This window comes from Gadus morhua, chromosome 14, assembly GCF_902167405.1.
Source record: "Gadus morhua chromosome 14, gadMor3.0, whole genome shotgun sequence".
Classification (NCBI taxonomy): domain Eukaryota; kingdom Metazoa; phylum Chordata; class Actinopteri; order Gadiformes; family Gadidae; genus Gadus; species Gadus morhua.
The window spans coordinates 975644-994640 of record NC_044061.1 but is presented as its reverse complement, the minus strand read 5'-3'; the positions used below and the strand labels follow the sequence as shown (position 1 = coordinate 994640).

Below are 18997 nucleotides of genomic sequence, written 5' to 3'. Positions count from 1 at the left end.
CATAGCGTCATATTTAACAAATCTCACTAGCAGAGAAACAATGACTGGAACGGATTCACATAAACGGTCACCAGGGTAGGTAGCAGAAGCAAACACAAACCTACATAATGCTTACATCTGTAAACATCTGTACAACTTACCCGCCTGAAAGTAACGTAGAAGTCAACAACCCGCCATAGATGGACCGTACAATCAGCAGAGAAGGAGACTCTGTTCCCCTTAAAGGGCCAGTGACGTCAAACAGGTAACTCCAATACATGTGCGTCACTATTCATTCTTGATGGAGCATAAGAGAGCATACTGTGAGGGGTAGGGCCCACAGTGTGGTGTACAGGGACACCAAACCGCTCACACTCCTACGCTACATCCTTTAGTTCAGAGGAGAACAAGGCAGAGTAAACAGAGGACTGCCTCTACTTTCATTACACTTACATCCAATTCAGTCACACTTTACCCGTGGCATTTAACGGGTCATTTTTTAAATAATTGAAATGTAAATGTATGAATGTAGAACATGGTAAATGTATGGTAATGAGTTATGGGGAGCATTATGATTTAGAACAACCATTAATCATGCTCGTAAGCATAAGAACGCTTGATTAAGCCCCATTTTTTCACATGACCAACATTATAAACGCAAGCGTACGACAGGATTAACAACTTTCTGTTGGAGCTCGTGATGAACGAGGGCTCTGGGGTTCGAGGGTTTGAGGAAACGGGGCCGAGTGCCAAGGCGTTCTCCAGGGAGAAACACAACTTGAGGATGGTCAGGATGGTCTCAGGAGGTGAGCAAGCGCTCTTCATTTTAGGTTAGATGGTAAGAAAACGAGGCCTAGGTTTGAACAGAGCTCTCGTTCTGGCGTCACACTAAGCATCTGCTGGATCAGATCAATAAAGCGTTGGACGATCCAAACCACTGCACCGTGATGGACCAGCTGTTGTTCACACAGACTGTTCAAACGGTAAACACCCAGCAGTCTACTGCCCAAGAGAGTCATTATTATTATGCCTTATTCGGCCAGCATGCCTATAAACTTTGGAGCACAGTTCTTGACCAGCGTTTTACTAATCAGTACAAATCATTCACAGCAGTAGACATGCTTCAAGCCACAGGCTGTTGTGTGTGAGTGTAAAGAACAATGAGAAGTGTGATATATAAGGCCCTATTTTAACAGTGTGAAATGCAAGTGAGAAGCGCCAAACGCAAGTAGATTTCTGGCGGTTCTATTGCGATGTTGCTATTTTACGGTTAAATGACTCTTGCGCCCGGCGAAAATCTAAAAAGGGTTGGTCTGAAGTAACCTAATTACCCGTAGGTGTGTTTTGGGCATAATGTGCAATAAACCAATGAAAGTGCCATCTCCCATCCCCTTTAAGAGCCATGAGCGCATTTGAATCTGACGAGTTGATGTTTTGACAGCGCGTTTGCAGTCTCCGATGAGACAGATGCATGACCACTTGAATTTCAAACTTCAAATGGCTCAGTTTATGGCCAAATAATATGACATAATTCACACATTGAACAGCGTTTCCTTCCACAACTTCAGAAATACTGAGTCCTCAATTAAATTTCGGCAAAGAAAACTTAACACATATGATATGCGGTAACTGTTGTTCTATTTAATGATATACGCAATACATTAACAAACATAGTTTCTTACCAGTATTGTATGCATTATCGTTATTGACTTTTTCCTAATTTGCATGTGCCCCCCCGGTAATGCATTGCCATGGACTGTATTACGCGTCACGTGTTTAATTTGCGTCTATTTAAACAGATGGACGCACACATGTGCGCCCGCATTCATTAATTATTTTAAGCGCCCACATTCATTCTTTTTTTTTTAACACTCACTCGCGGTAAAACAATGTTTTCTCACAATCAAATACTCATCAATCCTAAAGTTATGGGCTTGTACACGATGTCTGCGTCAAGAAAATATGTGTTTGCTGTACAGTGTTTGCAGATACATTGATTTAAAAGTACAACTTATTACCGCTGTATCAGCTGTTCTTTATAATTTACCAAGAATGTGTGGCTAGGTAGATGAGAGAAGCAAAGTGTATGCCCGAGGTGCACAAGCAACATTATGCATGCGCCCTTAAAATAGCATCTGAACAACGCGCCACTGACTTTAAACCAGCCATTTCCTGGTTTGCGGCAGAATTGTTTTCTGAAATTGCAAAATAGCACCAGGGAACGTTTGCGCCAGAACAAGCCTCCTCCTTTCGCCGACCTGCCCCTTGAGGCGCAGGATCATTCCCTTATTAACCGACGCGTGGCGGTGAAGGGAAAAGAACGCTCCGCTACTAACAACGACACATGCGTCAGTGTAGAAAGTCAATTGCGCTGGATGCAAGATAGGGCCCATAGACTATATATAGTGTCCCATCTATACTGGAAACACTTTTGTTCCTAATAGGTAATATGAGACATATATGTGATCACTAAGGATATTGGTAAAGCGGTTAGCTAATCGCTTCTTCTGTTCCGAACAGAATCCACAGTTCTCCGAGCAGAGTCAACAGAGCAGAGAGGTGCGGGGGCAGTGAGGCCTGGGAAACGCCTTCCTGCCTCACAGTCTGAAGGACGAGGTTACGTCAATAATGACGGTGGAAATGAATTCACTTCAAGTTATTTACACATAGATCATCTTAAAACGTCCATACTAGATCTCCAGGCATCTATTCAACACCAAAATCACTTTATGGATGCTTGGGGGTAAACATGTACAGGTAACAGCAGAAAAAAGACAGCAGAAAAATCGAGGTCGAAATTAGCTTAAATTAAATCTTTCGATGGAGGAGATGAGCAACCATCCTCCCTCCAAAAAGGATCTCTGCTGTAACAGAGCTGTTCCTCCCTCTTAAAGGGTCTGCTGTAACAGAGCTGTTCCTCCCTCTTAAAGGGTCTCTGTAACAGAGCTGTTCCTCCCACTTAAAGGGTCTGCTGTAACAGAGCTGTTCCTCCCTCTTAAAGGGTCTGCTGTAACAGAGCTGTTCCTCCCTCTTAAAGGGTCTGCTGTAACAGAGCTGTTCCTCCCTCTTAAAGGGTCTCTGTAACAGAGCTGTTCCTCCCTCTTAAAGGGTCTGCTGTAACAGAGCTGTTCCTCCCTCTTAAAGGGTCTCTGTAACAGAGCTGTTCCTCCCTCTTAAAGGGTCTGCTGTAACAGAGCTGTTCCTCCCTCTTAAAGGGTCTGCTGTAACAGAGCTGTTCCTCCCTCTTAAAGGGTCTGCTGTAACAGAGCTGTTCCTCCCTCTTAAAGGGTCTGCTGTAACAGAGCTGTTCCACCCTCTTAAAGGGTCTCTGTAACAGAGCTGTTCCTCCCTCCTAAAGGGTCTGCTGTAACAGAGCTGTTCCTCCCTCTTAAAGGGTCTGCTGTAACAGAGCTGTTCCTCCCTCTTAAAGGGTCTCTGTAACAGAGCTGTTCCTCCCTCTTAAAGGGTCTGCTGTAACAGAGCTGTTCCTCCCTCTTAAAGGGTCTCTGTAACAGAGCTGTTCCTCCCTCTTAAAGGGTCTGCTGTAACAGAGCTGTTCCTCCCTCTTAAAGGGTCTCTGTAACAGAGCTGTTCCTCCCTCTTAAAGGGTCTGCTGTAACAGAGCTGTTCCTCCCTCTTAAAGGGTCTGCTGTAACAGAGCTGTTCCTCCCTCTTAAAGGGTCTCTGTAACAGAGCTGTTCCTCCCTCTTAAAGGGTCTGCTGTAACAGAGCTGTTCCTCCCTCTTAAAGGGTCTGCTGTAACAGAGCTGTTCCTCCCTCTTTAAGGGTCTGCTGTAACAGAGCTGTTCCTCCCTCTTAAAGGGTCTCTGTAACAGAGCTGTTCCTCCCTCTTAAAGGGTCTCTGTAACAGAGCTGTTCCTCCCTCTTTAAGGGTCTGCTGTAACAGAGCTGTTCCTCCCTCTTAAAGGGTCTGCTGTAACAGAGCTGTTCCTCCCTCTTAAAGGGTCTGCTGTAACAGAGCTGTTCCCTCCCTCTTTAAGGGTCTCTGTAACAGAGCTGTTCCCTCCCTCTTAAAGGGTCTGCTGTAACAGAGCTGTTCCCTCCCTCTTAAAGGGTCGGCTGTAACAGAGCCGTTCAGCAGGTGTCAAACATGCGAGGACAGCCTTCGCTCTCCAGGCAGAGCCGTTGTTCGGCGGGCCTTTCCTATCACACGGGTCATCAAGTGGCCACTTTGGCTGATAGATGTGGCAATATTGAATTAGACCCATGACACCAACAAAGGCTTTACTGTAGATCAGGGCTTCTCACCACCCCCCCTCCATACGGTCACTAAGGCAGGGCGCACTCTGACTGCAGGGAAATGCACCCGCTGCAAACTCAGCCATCAATTCAGCCTTAAAGCCTTCTGTAGCAAAGTTCCCACACTTCATCCGAAACAACAAAGCCTGATGGGAAAGCTGACTGGGCGGCTTGGGGGAAAGCAGCGTGCTCAGCAGATGATGAATGGTATTACATTAACAAAACAATACACCCAACCAATTTAAAATTACACTGGGAGAAGTAAGTAATGTGGTCGCAGTACTCATATGGCATGGGAGTATGATGGGTTGACTCTGTGTGGTTAATCATGAGTGGGTTTTACACACATAGAATCAATACTTTGCAGGTCTCCAACTAGTTCTGGTCTCTAACCATATCTTTCAGAGATGTGGGCCAAAACAGCTTCTTGAGCAGTTTCACAGAGCCATATCCAGAAATCCCTAACTTCCACATGGAAAACCAGCTACAGATGTGACAATGTGCCTCTCTCTCAATATTGATGGCCTGGGTAGAATAAAACCTCATATATAAATCCTCATATGCATTTACATTCATGTACGGCAGGATTATCAAACCTCATATCTCTATATATAACGTCACCTGCATCAAACCTGTTTCCTTTTCAAGATGTCATTATGTAGGAGTTCCCAGGGTGCCACAAGCAGTGGGTAATAATTCACCCCCAGTGATTTAGGATAAAACATTACGTTGAAAGACGTTTAAGGGCCGTAATGTGGATTCACCTTGCTTGTCGGCCATGTATGAACAACCTTCCCTCTGTGGGCACAATGAAGCAGAAGTGAAACAAACTCACTTAAAGGCTTTGTACATATAAAGCATTTATGTAGAAAGTCCCCAGAGTCCCGGATCATTGTTAATCCGTTTAGGTCCGAAGCAATGTTTTATTATTAGTACTTTCCATTTAGGTAATGGGATTCTGCTTGCAATGCAGCCATGCACTATATTCATGATCTGTTGTCAGCCCAGAGTAAGAGATGGCGGATTTAATGAAAGTACTAAAACACATTATATATATTATGCATAATTCCTTTTGCTGCACAATTTTTGCAGAACACTCTGTACCATTTTCATCAAGGAGAGTAATTGAATAGACTGCAGAGAAAAAAAATCATCGTTTAGTATTAAATTGTTTATGATTGTTTATATATTGAAAAATCCTAGAATGTAATTTGTTATATTTATTTTGATAACTCATTCTAAAGGCCATATGAAGAACGCCAATATACAAAAAATAGATTGTCACCATATTCATAACTCCATTATGTACACTTTATCTCAGACACAATAAACTCTAGACGTAGCTCCTTAGTGCCCATTTGAACGTATAATTTATGTATTACTCCCAGAACAATAAAGTGCCTCAGAGGAATGTTTAACTCGATTGGATTAAAGCATCGGAATCCGTGAAAAGGGACCATTAAAACGCAGTATTGGAAATGAATGGCATTGAGAATGATCAGATAGAATAGAGATTCGCTGAAAGACCAAAACATTTTGGAATCTCGTGATATCTTGTGAATAAAGTCAAGAATGTATCAGGTAAGGTATATTATATTTAGTAGTAGTATGGGTATAAAATAATATCATGAGAATATATATAAGTGGTACAGGCGCTTTAGTTTTGAGAAAACCCTGAACTCCCAGCATACCAAATTTTCCATGACAACAAAACCTGAAATCGTGATAAATTAGCAGTATGTCACACTGTCTATCTGAGAGATGAAAATTATTGCATTTTCAATACAAGTCAAAATAATGCAGCAAATGAGTTTGCTAGAGCCAGTATTACAGATGCAGAGGAAAGGGACATGTTTGGAGCTTTATGGAGGATGCATCACCAAAATAGAAAACTATGCACAATCTCAAAATCTCTGAAATCAAGAGAGGAAGGCGAGAAAGGGGAATGAATCATCAGGCGCGGAGCTCCCAATGTCTCTGCGTTATTTAAAGGGAACCACGGTTCTTCTAGTACCGGGTGGAACCAGAAACCTAGTGAGAAGAATGGTCTATTAGATAAAGGCAGATAAAATGGCTTTGCCAGGATAAATGAATAACACCGTTGTGAGCACATTACAGATACGACGGGTCTGGTATTTTGATAGCATAGAATAAGCAGCCACCATAAGTCGATGGTCTTCCAGTCTCGGTTTATTCACAAAAAGATATCAGTTGAACTTAAAATTTAAATTGTCCTGCAGGGGATGTCGTGGAAGCAGAAATTATCTCCATGAGCGCAGAAGAGATCATGAGGTCTGCCTCTAGCTAGAGTAAGTGGAGAGTTGAATGGGTGAATGTGTAGGTCACTCCAGTAGCATACACAAGGGGGTAGAAAGATGTTGATACGACACAATCACACAAATAAAAATGGATTCAATAAATGACATTTATTTATGATTGTTCATCCGAGAACCAACGATATCTTTGTCCTCAGTGGCACAAGTGACCAGGCTCACTGTTGCTGCTGCCTGTGAGGGTGTAACGCAGAGTCCTGCGTCTAAAAGGAGAGTTCTCCAGTGAAGAAAGTAACACTTCCAAGACCAAAAGTGTGAGGTGCTAGACTTGGCACAAAGGAATTTAACTTGGCAGTAACAGAGCAGCACTTGAGAGTGCTTCCATCATTACTAAACAGTGGGACTGTGTATGGAAATGAGATAGATGCTGTAATACGCTACAATGCATATCCTCTCAGCGAGACTAATGCCTTTTGTACACCGTGCCTGACAGATATTCAAATCAACTAATCAAGTTGATTGATTGAAACTCAAAGATCGACTGAACGTGAAAACTTGAGACACTGCAAAGTCAAACGAGGATCCTGCGTACACAAGGCCAAGAGGTCTGGCTGTCAATCAGCTGAAAGGGAAGATGTCTGGTTGGTGTTCGTGGGCCACAGTCCAAGTAAACAAACAATCAAGCTCACTGAATACAAGAAAACACAGAAGGAAATGATTGCACAAAATTAAATTTCAATCAATGGAGTCTCAGTAACAAAAATTGCATTCTAACCTCGGAAATGTTCAGCTAATTAAAAACAATTATTGTGTCTGGAAGAGGTCTGTGCCGTGGCTGATTGCTGAGTACAGGTCACACAACAGCAGTTCATTAGAGCTTTGATCTACAGCAGAAACATCTATGTTGAGCCACGGATTAGACCCAAGATGACTAATACAGCTAGAATAAACGCCATGATTGGAAGCAAAGGACTCAATTTGTTTTTCCTGTGAGAAATGCGTGACTTGGACATACATTTTAACTTGTTGAGAAACATTGAGGAGAGACTTAAAGATCTGCAGAGAGCGTTAGCGTGTTAAGGGGGTCTCAGACGGACGCATGTGGAGACCGTGATTAACCCGCGCACGGTGCTCTGACCTCCAGCACGGCTCCACACCTCCTGTTCCAAGCCTCCCGTTCAGTTAAACACAGAACAAGACCCAACATCTCCAACACGTACCATCCTGACCGATCCCAGACGCTCATGTAGGAAGAACCTTCACCTCTGAACCCTGGTCCTTCTCAGAGACATGTGGAAATCAGAAGCTACTGAACATGTGTTGGACAGGAAGAGGGAGGGAAGCCGTGTGGAAAGACGTGTAGAGAAAGCTCTAACTACCTTTACAGGTTGGGTTTCCATTGGAAGCCATCCATGATTGTTTGACACTTGGAGTTCACTGGGCTGCAGTGTGCTGAGCCGATCACCGCGGCAGGCGGCTTGGAGCCGTAGGATAAGAACAACACCTGAAGAACGTTAGCCATAACGATGGAGGAGTTCATATTAGCATCGTGAGCTTTAAGCGATTGGCGCGCTATCGGTGATAGCGCTGCTGCAGCAACTTAAAACTACGGCTGCCACTGAGGATATTTTTTTGATTGATTAACTTTATTATAATGATTCTTTATTCAATTATTTTTAGAATAATTTTATCGTTTAATCTTATAGATTAATTTCCTCCATAAATGTGTAAAATTAATTCAGATGGCTTGCTCTAGACTGGGAGAAAGACATCCTACTTTTACATATAGTAATCAGTCAGACTCGGTTAGTATCTGTTTTCGTAAAATATCTAATTTATTAAATAAATCGGCACAGCCCTTTTCATGATGTCTTCAAAGGCATCGGAAAGTCTTTCATGAAATTGTGAAGTACCCCATGGAGTGTACAGTACCCCGATGGTGCTGTAAGGTACCCCCATGGTTCTGTAAGGACTCCGATGGTGCTGTAAGGTACCCCCATGGTGCTGTAAGGTACCCCATGGTGCTGTAAGGTACCCCATGGTGCTGTAAGGTACCCCCATGGTGCCGGACACACCCGAGAGCCTTTGTCGGCGGAGAAAGAGGCATTGACAAGGTCACACGCAGAGCAGCTCCATCGGAGACGCAGAACGGCGCTGCTTTTCATAAATGTGTTGCTTATTGACTGCTCCAAGCATGCTGTCGCTCTCCAAACACATCCAGGTCTTTCCTCCTGAGCCAGGGAATGAGGACCTATTGGGAGCCTGCCGCCGGGAAACGCGACTCAGTACCGCAGCGTGAGCATCGGCTGGTCTATGTTTGTGTTCGGTTGTTCACTAAACTTTATTACTGGTCATACCATGAGTACGAAAAATGACTGTTAGGTGTCGACTATTAGGTTTAGGAATTTCATTAAAACTCACAATGAAAGGGTTCAAAGGGCGTGATAAATTACATCATTTGTCTTAAAATGTGACTTTAAATAAAACAACCTGACGTCTTACACATATACAAACTCCTGTATCACTTCTACTGTTTGTATTTTTGGTATACATTTATCCTCCAGTATTATCATCTGAGGATCAGAGAGATGGGTTCATCACGTCATTACTAACGTGATATCCTCGTTTGTGCGATTCAACGAGGAGAGGAACGTTAAAAAGCATCCGTGATCCACGAGTCAACGCAGGACGGTCGGCCGAGGGTAGCAGGCCGAGCCCCAGGAGTAAACACTGTGTCATCCTGCGATAGGGGGACGGCACTGGAAGGCTGTTTCCATTCTGCTGGTGTGTACCGTTTTGTGCTGTTGACTGTGTATGGTGTGTGTGTTTATGTGTTTGTGTATGTAATGTATTTAGTGCATATGTGACCATCTGCCGTTTACGTCACTGTTTACCTGCAGAATGTGTCAGGAGCTGCACATGTGTGTGTGTGTGTGTGAGTGTGTGTTCGTGTGTGCGCGTGCGATGCTGTGGATTGCCTGCATTGTCTTCTCCCCCCCAGCTCGGCTCCTGGTTTAGCATGCGGAGTGTCTGGCTCCGGGAGGCAGCGCCCCGGCAGCCAAATTGACATTCACTGGAGTGTGCTCCCTCCTGTCACTTTGTCAACACCGTCCCCGTGTGGAGCTCAGCCAAGCAAGACGTCGGACAGACAGGCGAACGGAGAGGTGGACTTCAGCAACATAACACCCTCGCTCCACGGCCAGCTCTGGGTTCACTGCCCACATGCACGCCCCACACGTGCACACAGACCCACCCACACACAGTAAAAGGGGGAGATGTCCTGTAGAAATTATTTCCTCCGTTCATTTTGTCTTTGCTGCAGGAAGCGGATAAATCTGAGAATGACGATTCCAATTTTTAAGGGCTGAAATGGAAAAGAAACGACCAAGATGAATTATAGCCAAATAACTAAGCTGCTAATGGTAATTATCTATCGGTATAGCTAAAGATCTGGTTAGGGATCAATAATGGCAGATATCATGGTCGGGTGTGTAACAAAGTCAACGTAACCCATTATGTTGCAAACAGCATGTGTGCCTCCTCAGAATCCACGGCGGTTCAATGTTCTGTATCCTCGGGTTGGATCCAGACCTCAACGTTTCATCTCTGGGTTCATCGCCAGGTTCAGCCCATTCACAACACGAGCCTGGATGCGATGCATTGAATGGTACATTTACATCATATCGTTCATGTCAGCGGGAACATTCTTCATTTCCTCGTCCGTACACACGGAGCCACACACTTATCAGTCAGGTGTCATGGCTAAACACGCCAACATGGCCACGCTGAGCCACTCAGGTGGAACCAGCTCTTGTCAGCCGAGATGGTTCCTGACAGCTGAATCTGCTCAGGAAATGATTAGATAAAAATAACAGAAGCAGGCTGGGTGTCTCCAACAAGGTGTGCTGGCGGCTGATAAAGGATTCAGATTTATGTAGCCTTCGGAAAAAGACGGAGATATTATGTTTCTTGAGGAATGAAACAGCAGAGGTTTGTGTGTGATGTAGGGCATACTGAGCGGAACGGTGGAGAAACAACGGCGGCGTTAATGTTGCAAAGGAAATCAGTTTTTCATATCTTTTCAAGATCTTTTGACCCCAATTTCACATTTTTCATATTCCGTCTCTTTCATGAAACCAATGCTGGTTGTTTTGTATGCACGTTTCTTATTGCCACAATTCAGAGTTTGACATTTACAAATCTAATGTTAACATCTTGAATATAAATGAATTGTACATCTCTGTGCTACAATGGTGTTGTTAGAAATGGCAAGACCCCTCTTACTGTATCCCTCAAACACGCACTGTCAACAACTCCCACATTCCAACGTAATGGGAAGAATAGAACTTGACAAACTAGATTCAAACCCAGTTCATATGAAACAAAGGAACCAATAAAGTTGAATTAGTAAGATAAGGATGCAGCCCACAACTCATTTACTATATGGGCTGTGTTTTACAGAGTACTATTTTATGTCTTTGGTATTTTTAAGTAATAAAAAAAGGCCATCACCAATACTGTGTTTGACTAGTAAACAAGTCAGCATTATACATCCAGCCAACAATAGATATAACTCTTATTATGGAAGTCGTTAAACTACAATAAAGTAGTTGATAAAGCGTTGTGTTGGTGATCATTCATTCAGATGTTTCCAGATGAGGCCACTGGCTGCTGCTTCAGTCTCTGAGGACTGACCAACCTGGTCAAAGTGTTAACCACTAAGAACGTCAATAACTCCCAAACCAACCTGGTCGAAGTGTTAACACTAAGAACGTCAATAACTCCCAAACCAACCGGGGGTTGATGAGGCTGTTCAAAGTGCCGTTTCCACAGGGAGGGTGCAGAGTGGATTGACAGCTAACCTGATGATCTTCAATCTCCTTTTCCTCTTACTTATTTCATCTGAGCGGTTCGTCTTGTATTATTAATGATAATCCTCTTCTTACATGTCTAAACCGATACCTCCACAGTGTCTGATCTCTGGAATAATTCGGGAATAATGCCCCAGAGCACTTTGATACAATCCATAGTTGTCTAATTATGGATTATTAACAGAAAGAGGACCAAACAAAGAGCAGATGAAGGGAGCGTGGTCGACCGATAGAGGAGAAGTAAGTATCGCTGGAGATGCTGAGACCAGCGAACAAACATGGAGTCACTTCTGTTCATGACTGCTGGGGAAAAACCTTTGAGCAAGGCAGTTACTATTCAACCTAATCAATGAGCCGTTGGGAAGAATTACAAAAAAAGGTACTGGGGTTTGGATATCTTATTTGGTGGCGATCTATGAACATGAAGAGTTCCCGTGCTACCCAGCCCTGCTCATTGTACCACCCATGGATGGACATACAGTATTAGTATCTATTAGTGAAAGTGCAGGTGCAACAGTAGCATCAAACTGCGTGACGTAAGCATGTTCCGTTAACACACGCTACGTGCTACATGCTATGCTAACGGCTAGGTCCCCACAACACAAAGAGGACTCTTGGAGGGAGAATCACACATGGAACCGCTTGTCTACATGTGTGAACAACAGGTAGGCCTACATCCATTCTATTTTTTACACGGTAAAAAAAGTAAATTCATATGCCGCCATAATTGGTAGCGTTTAAATTGTTGTAGAAATATACATACGTATAAATTGTATTGAGACATATTTTATAATCTGATTCCAATGATTGCATGTTTGTGTTCCACACGAGCTCTGTGTCCTCAGCGCCCAGACCTGCCAGTGGGGGCTGAAGGACCCGGCGCTGCACTGCCATGTTGCCACGGTAACAACATGTGCTGCTAAAGCAGCCTTTGCGTCTCGATCACGGTGCTGTGAGCCTTCGCCCGCCAGCCCTGTCTGCATAATTGCAGAATTTGGTGGAAAAACTTTGAAAAGAAAAGGTTTTAATTGTACAAAGCAAGTTAGACTTCTCTGTGTTATATTCTAGCTGTAACAACACCAGAGGTTTGATGTAATTTCACTCTTAGAATGAGGATGGCGTTCAGATTTACCCTCTAATGATCAGATTGTACTTCAAAGAAAAACTAAAAGACTGTGCAGAGGAAACTCCTAATATGTCTTGTAGTCATGAAGGCTGCGTGTCAGAAAACCCTTGATAGCACGACGCGGTTATGATCAATAGAGGAACTTTTGGTCGATAGGGAACACGACAGAAATCGACAGAAAGTCTAACAATCCAATAGTCAATAGTAATTTACAATAATATTTTGACGCAATATATTTGCTTCAGGATTTATAGGAGCCTACTGCTAAACTGCTAAATTATATTTATTGGTCTGATACTGACAATAGTCCCAGGAAGAAAAGTTGAATTCCACTTTGAGCGTGGTTTGTTAAATAGTTTGATTGGTACCGCAGAGAAATTAAGGAGTCAGGAGACGACAAACAAAAAGTGTTTAAACGTTTCCCTATGTTTGATATTTGGATTAATTATGTGAGAAAACGTTACTTTGCAACAATACGCTATTTACCCTGGTATATGCAAGTGCACAAAATGTATTTATTTCTGAGAAAAAAGCTAATATATAGTTTCCATAATTCAACAAAGGGGAGAAAGGGTTAGCGATATTAATGATAACAAAACGCAGCGATTTGTCTCTTACAGCTGGCTCTGTGACCTTTCTGTGATGTAGAATCTCATCATAAAAAAGGCACATCCCACTTGGATTTCCATTTCTCTATTTTTATGAGTTCTATACCTGATATGAACAACTTTATTTTATTTTTTACATTCCTTGCAGCAGTCTTTAATTTTTTCAGTCAGTCTAATAATTGGGCTCTAGTTATGCCCTGGATCTATGAGTTATAAACACAAGACGATATCACCCAACACACACACGGGCAAGCATGCATGCACACACAAACACACACACACCAAACCGCAGTGTGTTTTCCAAGAAGGTTTATTGATGGGGCTATGTTCAGTAAAATGAGATGTGTTAATATGTTAGACTCAACGTTACCTGCAGCAGCTCAGCTTTAACCCGTCGCTACGGCGATGTCAGCAGACATCTCCGTGGCCCTCTGAGCCCCGGGCAGACCTAAAGTTACCTTGCAAAGCCCGTTATCTCGCTTCACACCCACTCCCCCCCCCCCCCCCCCAGGAAGGCTGGTCCAGTGTGTTCAGTGGCCCGCTGCATGCAGTGACTACAGAGAGCTGGAGGGTAGAGGACGCTCCCCAAACAGCCTCAGTGACCACAGAGAGCTGGAGGACGCTCCCCAAACAGCCTCAGTGACCACAGAGAGCTGGAGGACGCTCCCCAAACAGCCTCAGTGACTACAGAGAGCTGGAGGGTAGAGGACGCTCCCCAAACAGCCTCAGTGACCACAGAGAGCTGGAGGACGCTCCCCAAACAGCCTCAGTGACCACAGAGAGCTGGAGGACGCTCCCCAAACAGCCTCAGTGACTACAGAGAGCTGGAGGACGCTCCCCAAACAGCCTCAGTGACTACAGAGAGCTGGAGGACGCTCCCCAAACAGCCTCAGTGACTACAGAGAGCTGGAGGACGCTCCCCAAACAGCCTCAGTGACTACAGAGAGCTGGAGGGTAGAGGACGCTCCCCAAACAGCCTCAGTGACCACAGAGAGCTGGAGGACGCTCCCCAAACAGCCTCAGTGACTACAGAGAGCTGGAGGACGCTCCCCAAACAGCCTCAGTGACCACAGAGAGCTGGAGGACGCTCCCCAAACAGCCTCAGTGACTACAGAGAGCTGGAGGGTAGAGGACGCTCACCAAACAGCCTCAGTGACCACAGAGAGCTGGAGGACGCTCACCAAACAGCCTCAGTGACTACAGAGAGCTGGAGGACGCTCCCCAAACAGCCTCAGTGACCACAGAGAGCTGGAGGACGCTCCCCAAACAGCCTCAGTGGAGGCCAGTTCTCAGCACTCAATCAGCCTTCCTCTATTTTCACAATGGCTCGTCTCTCCTCCCCTTTGCCCTTCACACCAGTTCACTGGTGTCTCCTTCCTCACCTGGCACTGTGAGGAACATACACATATACATACAAATATTTTTATACATACCGGTATGTATAATTGGATGTTGCAGAAGACATAACGACTTGGTGTTCTCTTTGTTGCTAAGAACAAGCTTTTAGGTGTGTAATCCCACACAGATGCTATAGTACCTGAAGTGGTTAGTATTTTTAACACCAATGACATAATGGCGTGCTTTTAAAGCTTGGCAGTTGGTAGCCGTGTTCATAGAGGAGGAACACAGTGCCGGCTGAGGAAGGAGGGTAAAGGGAAATATATATATATATATATATATATATATATATATATATATATATATATATATATATGTATATATATGGTATTCCTGGTAGTCTTTCTAGGAACAAGCTTTACGGCGTTTAATCCCACACAGATATAACACCTGGATATCATAGCATTAATGAATATCGGTACGCCCGGAGGTGGCTGGGACCAGGCCATGGCTATCTCTCTGACGAGGAGACTCTGGGTGTTGAACACGGCCCCTCCACACGCGGCCTCGGACCGCCCCCCCGTTCGGTTGGCGCAGAGGGGGGCTTCCTCTTAATTACTTGTGCTGGGGCTGAGGTCGTGTTGGTGGAGCCCACTCTATTACTGTCACCCTGCCTGCTGCGGCCAGGGGCACGCCCATTACACGAGTCCTCTGCCGTCCAATTAAAGTCCACCGTCTGGTTCGCTCGGAGGACAGCCGCCAGAAGCATGATTGACATTTTCTCTCAAACAGGGCACAAGCCCCGCCTCCCATTGGGGTCTCTGATACTATCTCTGCAGGGGGTGTTGATGGGCGGCATGGTGATGTGCAGAAGGCCATCGTCTTTAAATAAATGCCCTCTGGTGGGGGGGGGGGGGTTGGGTAAGGTGAGCCACGACAGTCCAATGCTTCAAAATGATTCAAATCATCTCCATCCTTCCAGTCAGATCAGCGATGGCAGCATGATGCCACACTGCTGCAACGCTTCCCATCTAAATGATGGCTTCACGAGACAATGAGAGCCCCTCCGTCAATAGGCCAGGGGGGGCAAGGCTCTCTGGCAGCCTTCCACTCTCTACCTTCCAGAAGAAGAAAAAAAACGGAATCCAAGCAAGCAGTAAACTTCAAATGTACTTAGGTAAGCAATACTTCTTAAAATGGCTATCCAAACAAATCTACCAAAAGAGGCAGATTGCTTTCATGTAGTCGATAGACCCCCCCCCCCCCCCCCACCCCGGCTCCCCCTCCCTCTATCAATACATAAAGGCCCCCCCTACCGGGCCGCGGGGCGCCACTCACCCTCCCCCACTGTAATCTATGCCCTCAACGTTCTTTAAAGACATCTGAACGTCCATTCATCGACTATACAGTGCAGGCTTTGGCATGAGGTCTGCACACATCTATCTTAAGTTAGTACTGTGTGTTGGAGTACAACAGTTCCCTAGAGATGTGCATCTCAACTGAATTAACGGATCGCCTGGTGTAAGAGAATATTGATTGGATGTAAATAATTATGGAAGGCGTGTTTACAGAGCAGCCACCAGAGGACAGGGAGGTTTCATCATGGTTATAAAACACTTTGTTCTTATCTGCACAAGTTATCTCCTCGTATGAAAACAAAGGAATCGTACACTGTTCATAGGCATTTTTTTTAACAAAAGCTCAGTGAGATACCCATCACACTTGGCTAATAATATGCTGTTTCTGTTCTAATGACCGCACAGCAGCTCTGCTGTTAATTAGTGCGTCTGATGAAATACCTTCCTCAGTGTCACCAAGCAGAGAGTGTCCTTAAGCTGCGAGGTGCTAATCCACACAGCAGAGGTTCAGCATTACAGTTCAGCTGCCTCTGGCCGCTCCTGGTACCAGCAGCATCATCCCCACGTCTCTGTAGGGTTTAATTGCCATCCAACTCACACCTTAATATTTAATGTGGCTGAGAACCCACAAGACTCCCCTGTTCTTACAGGAGTCTACCGGGGAGAAAAAAACAAAACATCAAAGTACGTGTCAGGAATGAAATTTCAAGAAATTCACTTAAAGGGAATTTCTGAGAGCTGAGGGAAGAAGGAGCAGTTTGGGTTGTGAATATTTAGGCCCACTCAGGAGAGAGTCTCACCAGCATAGCTCTCGGCCATTAGCGAACCTCCTCTCCCAAGGGATGCTTGTCAATGATCACTTTTGTTCCAGCCAAGTACCAATTGATCTGGCAGAGAAGGGGCCAGCCATGGCTGCACGCAGCCTGGAATCTGCTAATCAATTAATGACATATCTTTCTTGTACAATTTGGTTCCTGAGATTCTCCTTTAATCAGGTTCTAATGAGTTGTTACTAATATGTTAAGAGTAAACTCATCAAAGCTTTTCCAATAAAATACTTATCCAATACATAATACACTAATAATAGTATGTTATGTACTTTGTGCAATATGGCGTGATGAAAAGATACCGATACTAGTAAGGCTATCCATGCTAATGTATTTATGGAATAGATGTGAGTGTAAATGTGCCGCTAAGCACAGTAAATAAAACACTGTTCTGTTAATATTATCTAGTTTAGGGCTTTTAAAGTATGTCATCTTTAAGGATTGAGTAATTAGTAGTCTATATAAATAGTCTATATTGTCATCAGAAATACATGTCACACCATTTCGTAACTCCACACACAATATCTTCTGAGTTCCCAGATAACACATAACTTTACTCTCCCTCATTAGCTTCCAAAAGGTCACGCAGAAAGTGTGCCAAGGATGGAGCGAATTGAACCTCAACCAAGAGATCAAATAACGAATGATCACTGAGACATTTACATCACACAGTTCATTATCTATGCACAGACATATTAATGGCTTATTAATAGAACAATAACCTCAGAGAGACTTGATTACGACGGTAGGCCTGTAGGCTAGGAGGGAGAAGACAACTGTGGTTAGCACATCAAGGTGCCCCTAATGGCATGATGCATACTACAATGTCATCTGGAAGAGGGGTCAGAAGTAAACAACAACAGAGACAGATTCATCCATACTGCAACAGTGCACACGTCTGTTCTATGTAGGCTACGGCACTACAGCATGTTGTGTGCTTCTGTTGGCATCCACAGAAACTACTTTATATCCTCAGCCTATGATGCATTGTTTCTAAATGAAGCTTTGCGTCGTGAGGAGAGGTGGTTCACCCGCCAGACAGCAGGAGGACTAGAACAGGGACCTGGACCAGGACCAGGACCTGGACTAGGACCTGGGCATGGACTAGGACTCAGGACGCAGAGCTGTCACTGAACGAGTGCACACCGCCCGCTCATACCGGGTCCAAGTGTCCGTACATCTTCCTCAGACTGAGATGAAGACTATGGCGCAAACGCAGCGAGGGGAGCAGACGCAGCCGGATAACCGAATCAATACCGAGCCGTCAGAACCTCCTCTACTCCCGTCCAGCCGTCCGTCCCTCCTCTGTCCATCTGTCTGTCTCACCGGAGATCTTCACCACTTCTGCTTCTTTATCACGACATGTCACCTCAGCCTTCTCTCTTCTCCCTCTCTTCAACTTGTTCCTCTCAGACACCAAACTCTACGGACGAGCCCTCCGTGCGTCAGGACGCTGCGGTCCACCAGCCTCCTCACAGAGGACCCGTTCCTCAGCTCTCTCGTAACTCAGGACCTCCACATAAAGGTCTCCTCAGTCTGCCGCCAACCCCAAACACACTCTCTATCTCTAGAACACAAATCAGGACCTTTCATTCACCGGATAGAGAGAAGTGGTTCAGATCAATGACCGCATTGAACCTCCTCCCTCCGCACCGGCCGGTTCAGACCGACTCTCCCCGAGTGACGGATAGCCTCCCGCTGAGTGACGGACTCACCTCGCGCTGGAGCTCGGACCCGGACAGAGGAGCAGCAGGGAGATCGCCTGGATGATGAATCTCATATCGGTCCTCTCGCGGTCCTCCTCCCGTGGCACTGGCTGCTTCCTCCGCGCGCGCCTTCCTTTTCCTCCCCTCTCTCTCTCTCTCTCTCTCACTCTCTCTCTCTCTCTCTCTCTCTCTCTCTCTCTCTCGCTCTCTCTCTCTCTCGCTCCCTTGCTGTCTTCTAGCTCTGTTTTAGTGTCCTCGCTCCCGCGCTAGGTCCTCGTGCAGACAGACGCAGCCCTGAGTGGAGGCGCGAGCGGGTGGAGCTCGGCTTTAAATAACAGGAACGCGCGCGACTCGCTGATGCTGAGGAGAGGGAGGGGCGGGGCCGGAGGGTCTGGAGGGTCGGGTCCGGATGGGTGGGGCGGGTCCGGAGGAGAGGGGCGGGTCCAAAGAGGGGGGGTGAGATCCGGAGGGGCGGGTCAGGACTCAGGAGGCAGGGAGGAAGTCTCGAGGCGGGGAACACAGCCTCGACTAGAGGCGGGGAACACAGCCTCGACTAGAGGCGGGGAGGGAGCCTCCCGGGTCGTCCATTATAGCGCAGTAGAGGCTGAAACATGATGCCTTACTAACCTTCTGTGTTATTGATAACAGTTC

General features: G+C 45.4%; 1 protein-coding gene across 2 annotated transcripts in view; it reads right to left on the bottom strand.

Moving 5' to 3' along the window:
• The window catches only part of luzp2 (leucine zipper protein 2), a 111163-nt gene extending 92493 nt beyond the window's left edge, over window positions 1-18670 (bottom strand). Inside the window, exon 1 of one of the 2 annotated variants that reach the window (XM_030377870.1) lies at window positions 18356-18670. In XM_030377870.1, the coding sequence (XP_030233730.1) occupies window positions 18356-18420 (65 nt within the window). In that variant the 5' untranslated portion in view covers window positions 18421-18670. The remainder of the gene's footprint in view (window positions 1-18355) is intronic. The other variant, XM_030377869.1, reaches the window with a different exon arrangement.
• Between the last annotated feature and the right edge of the window lie 327 nt (window positions 18671-18997).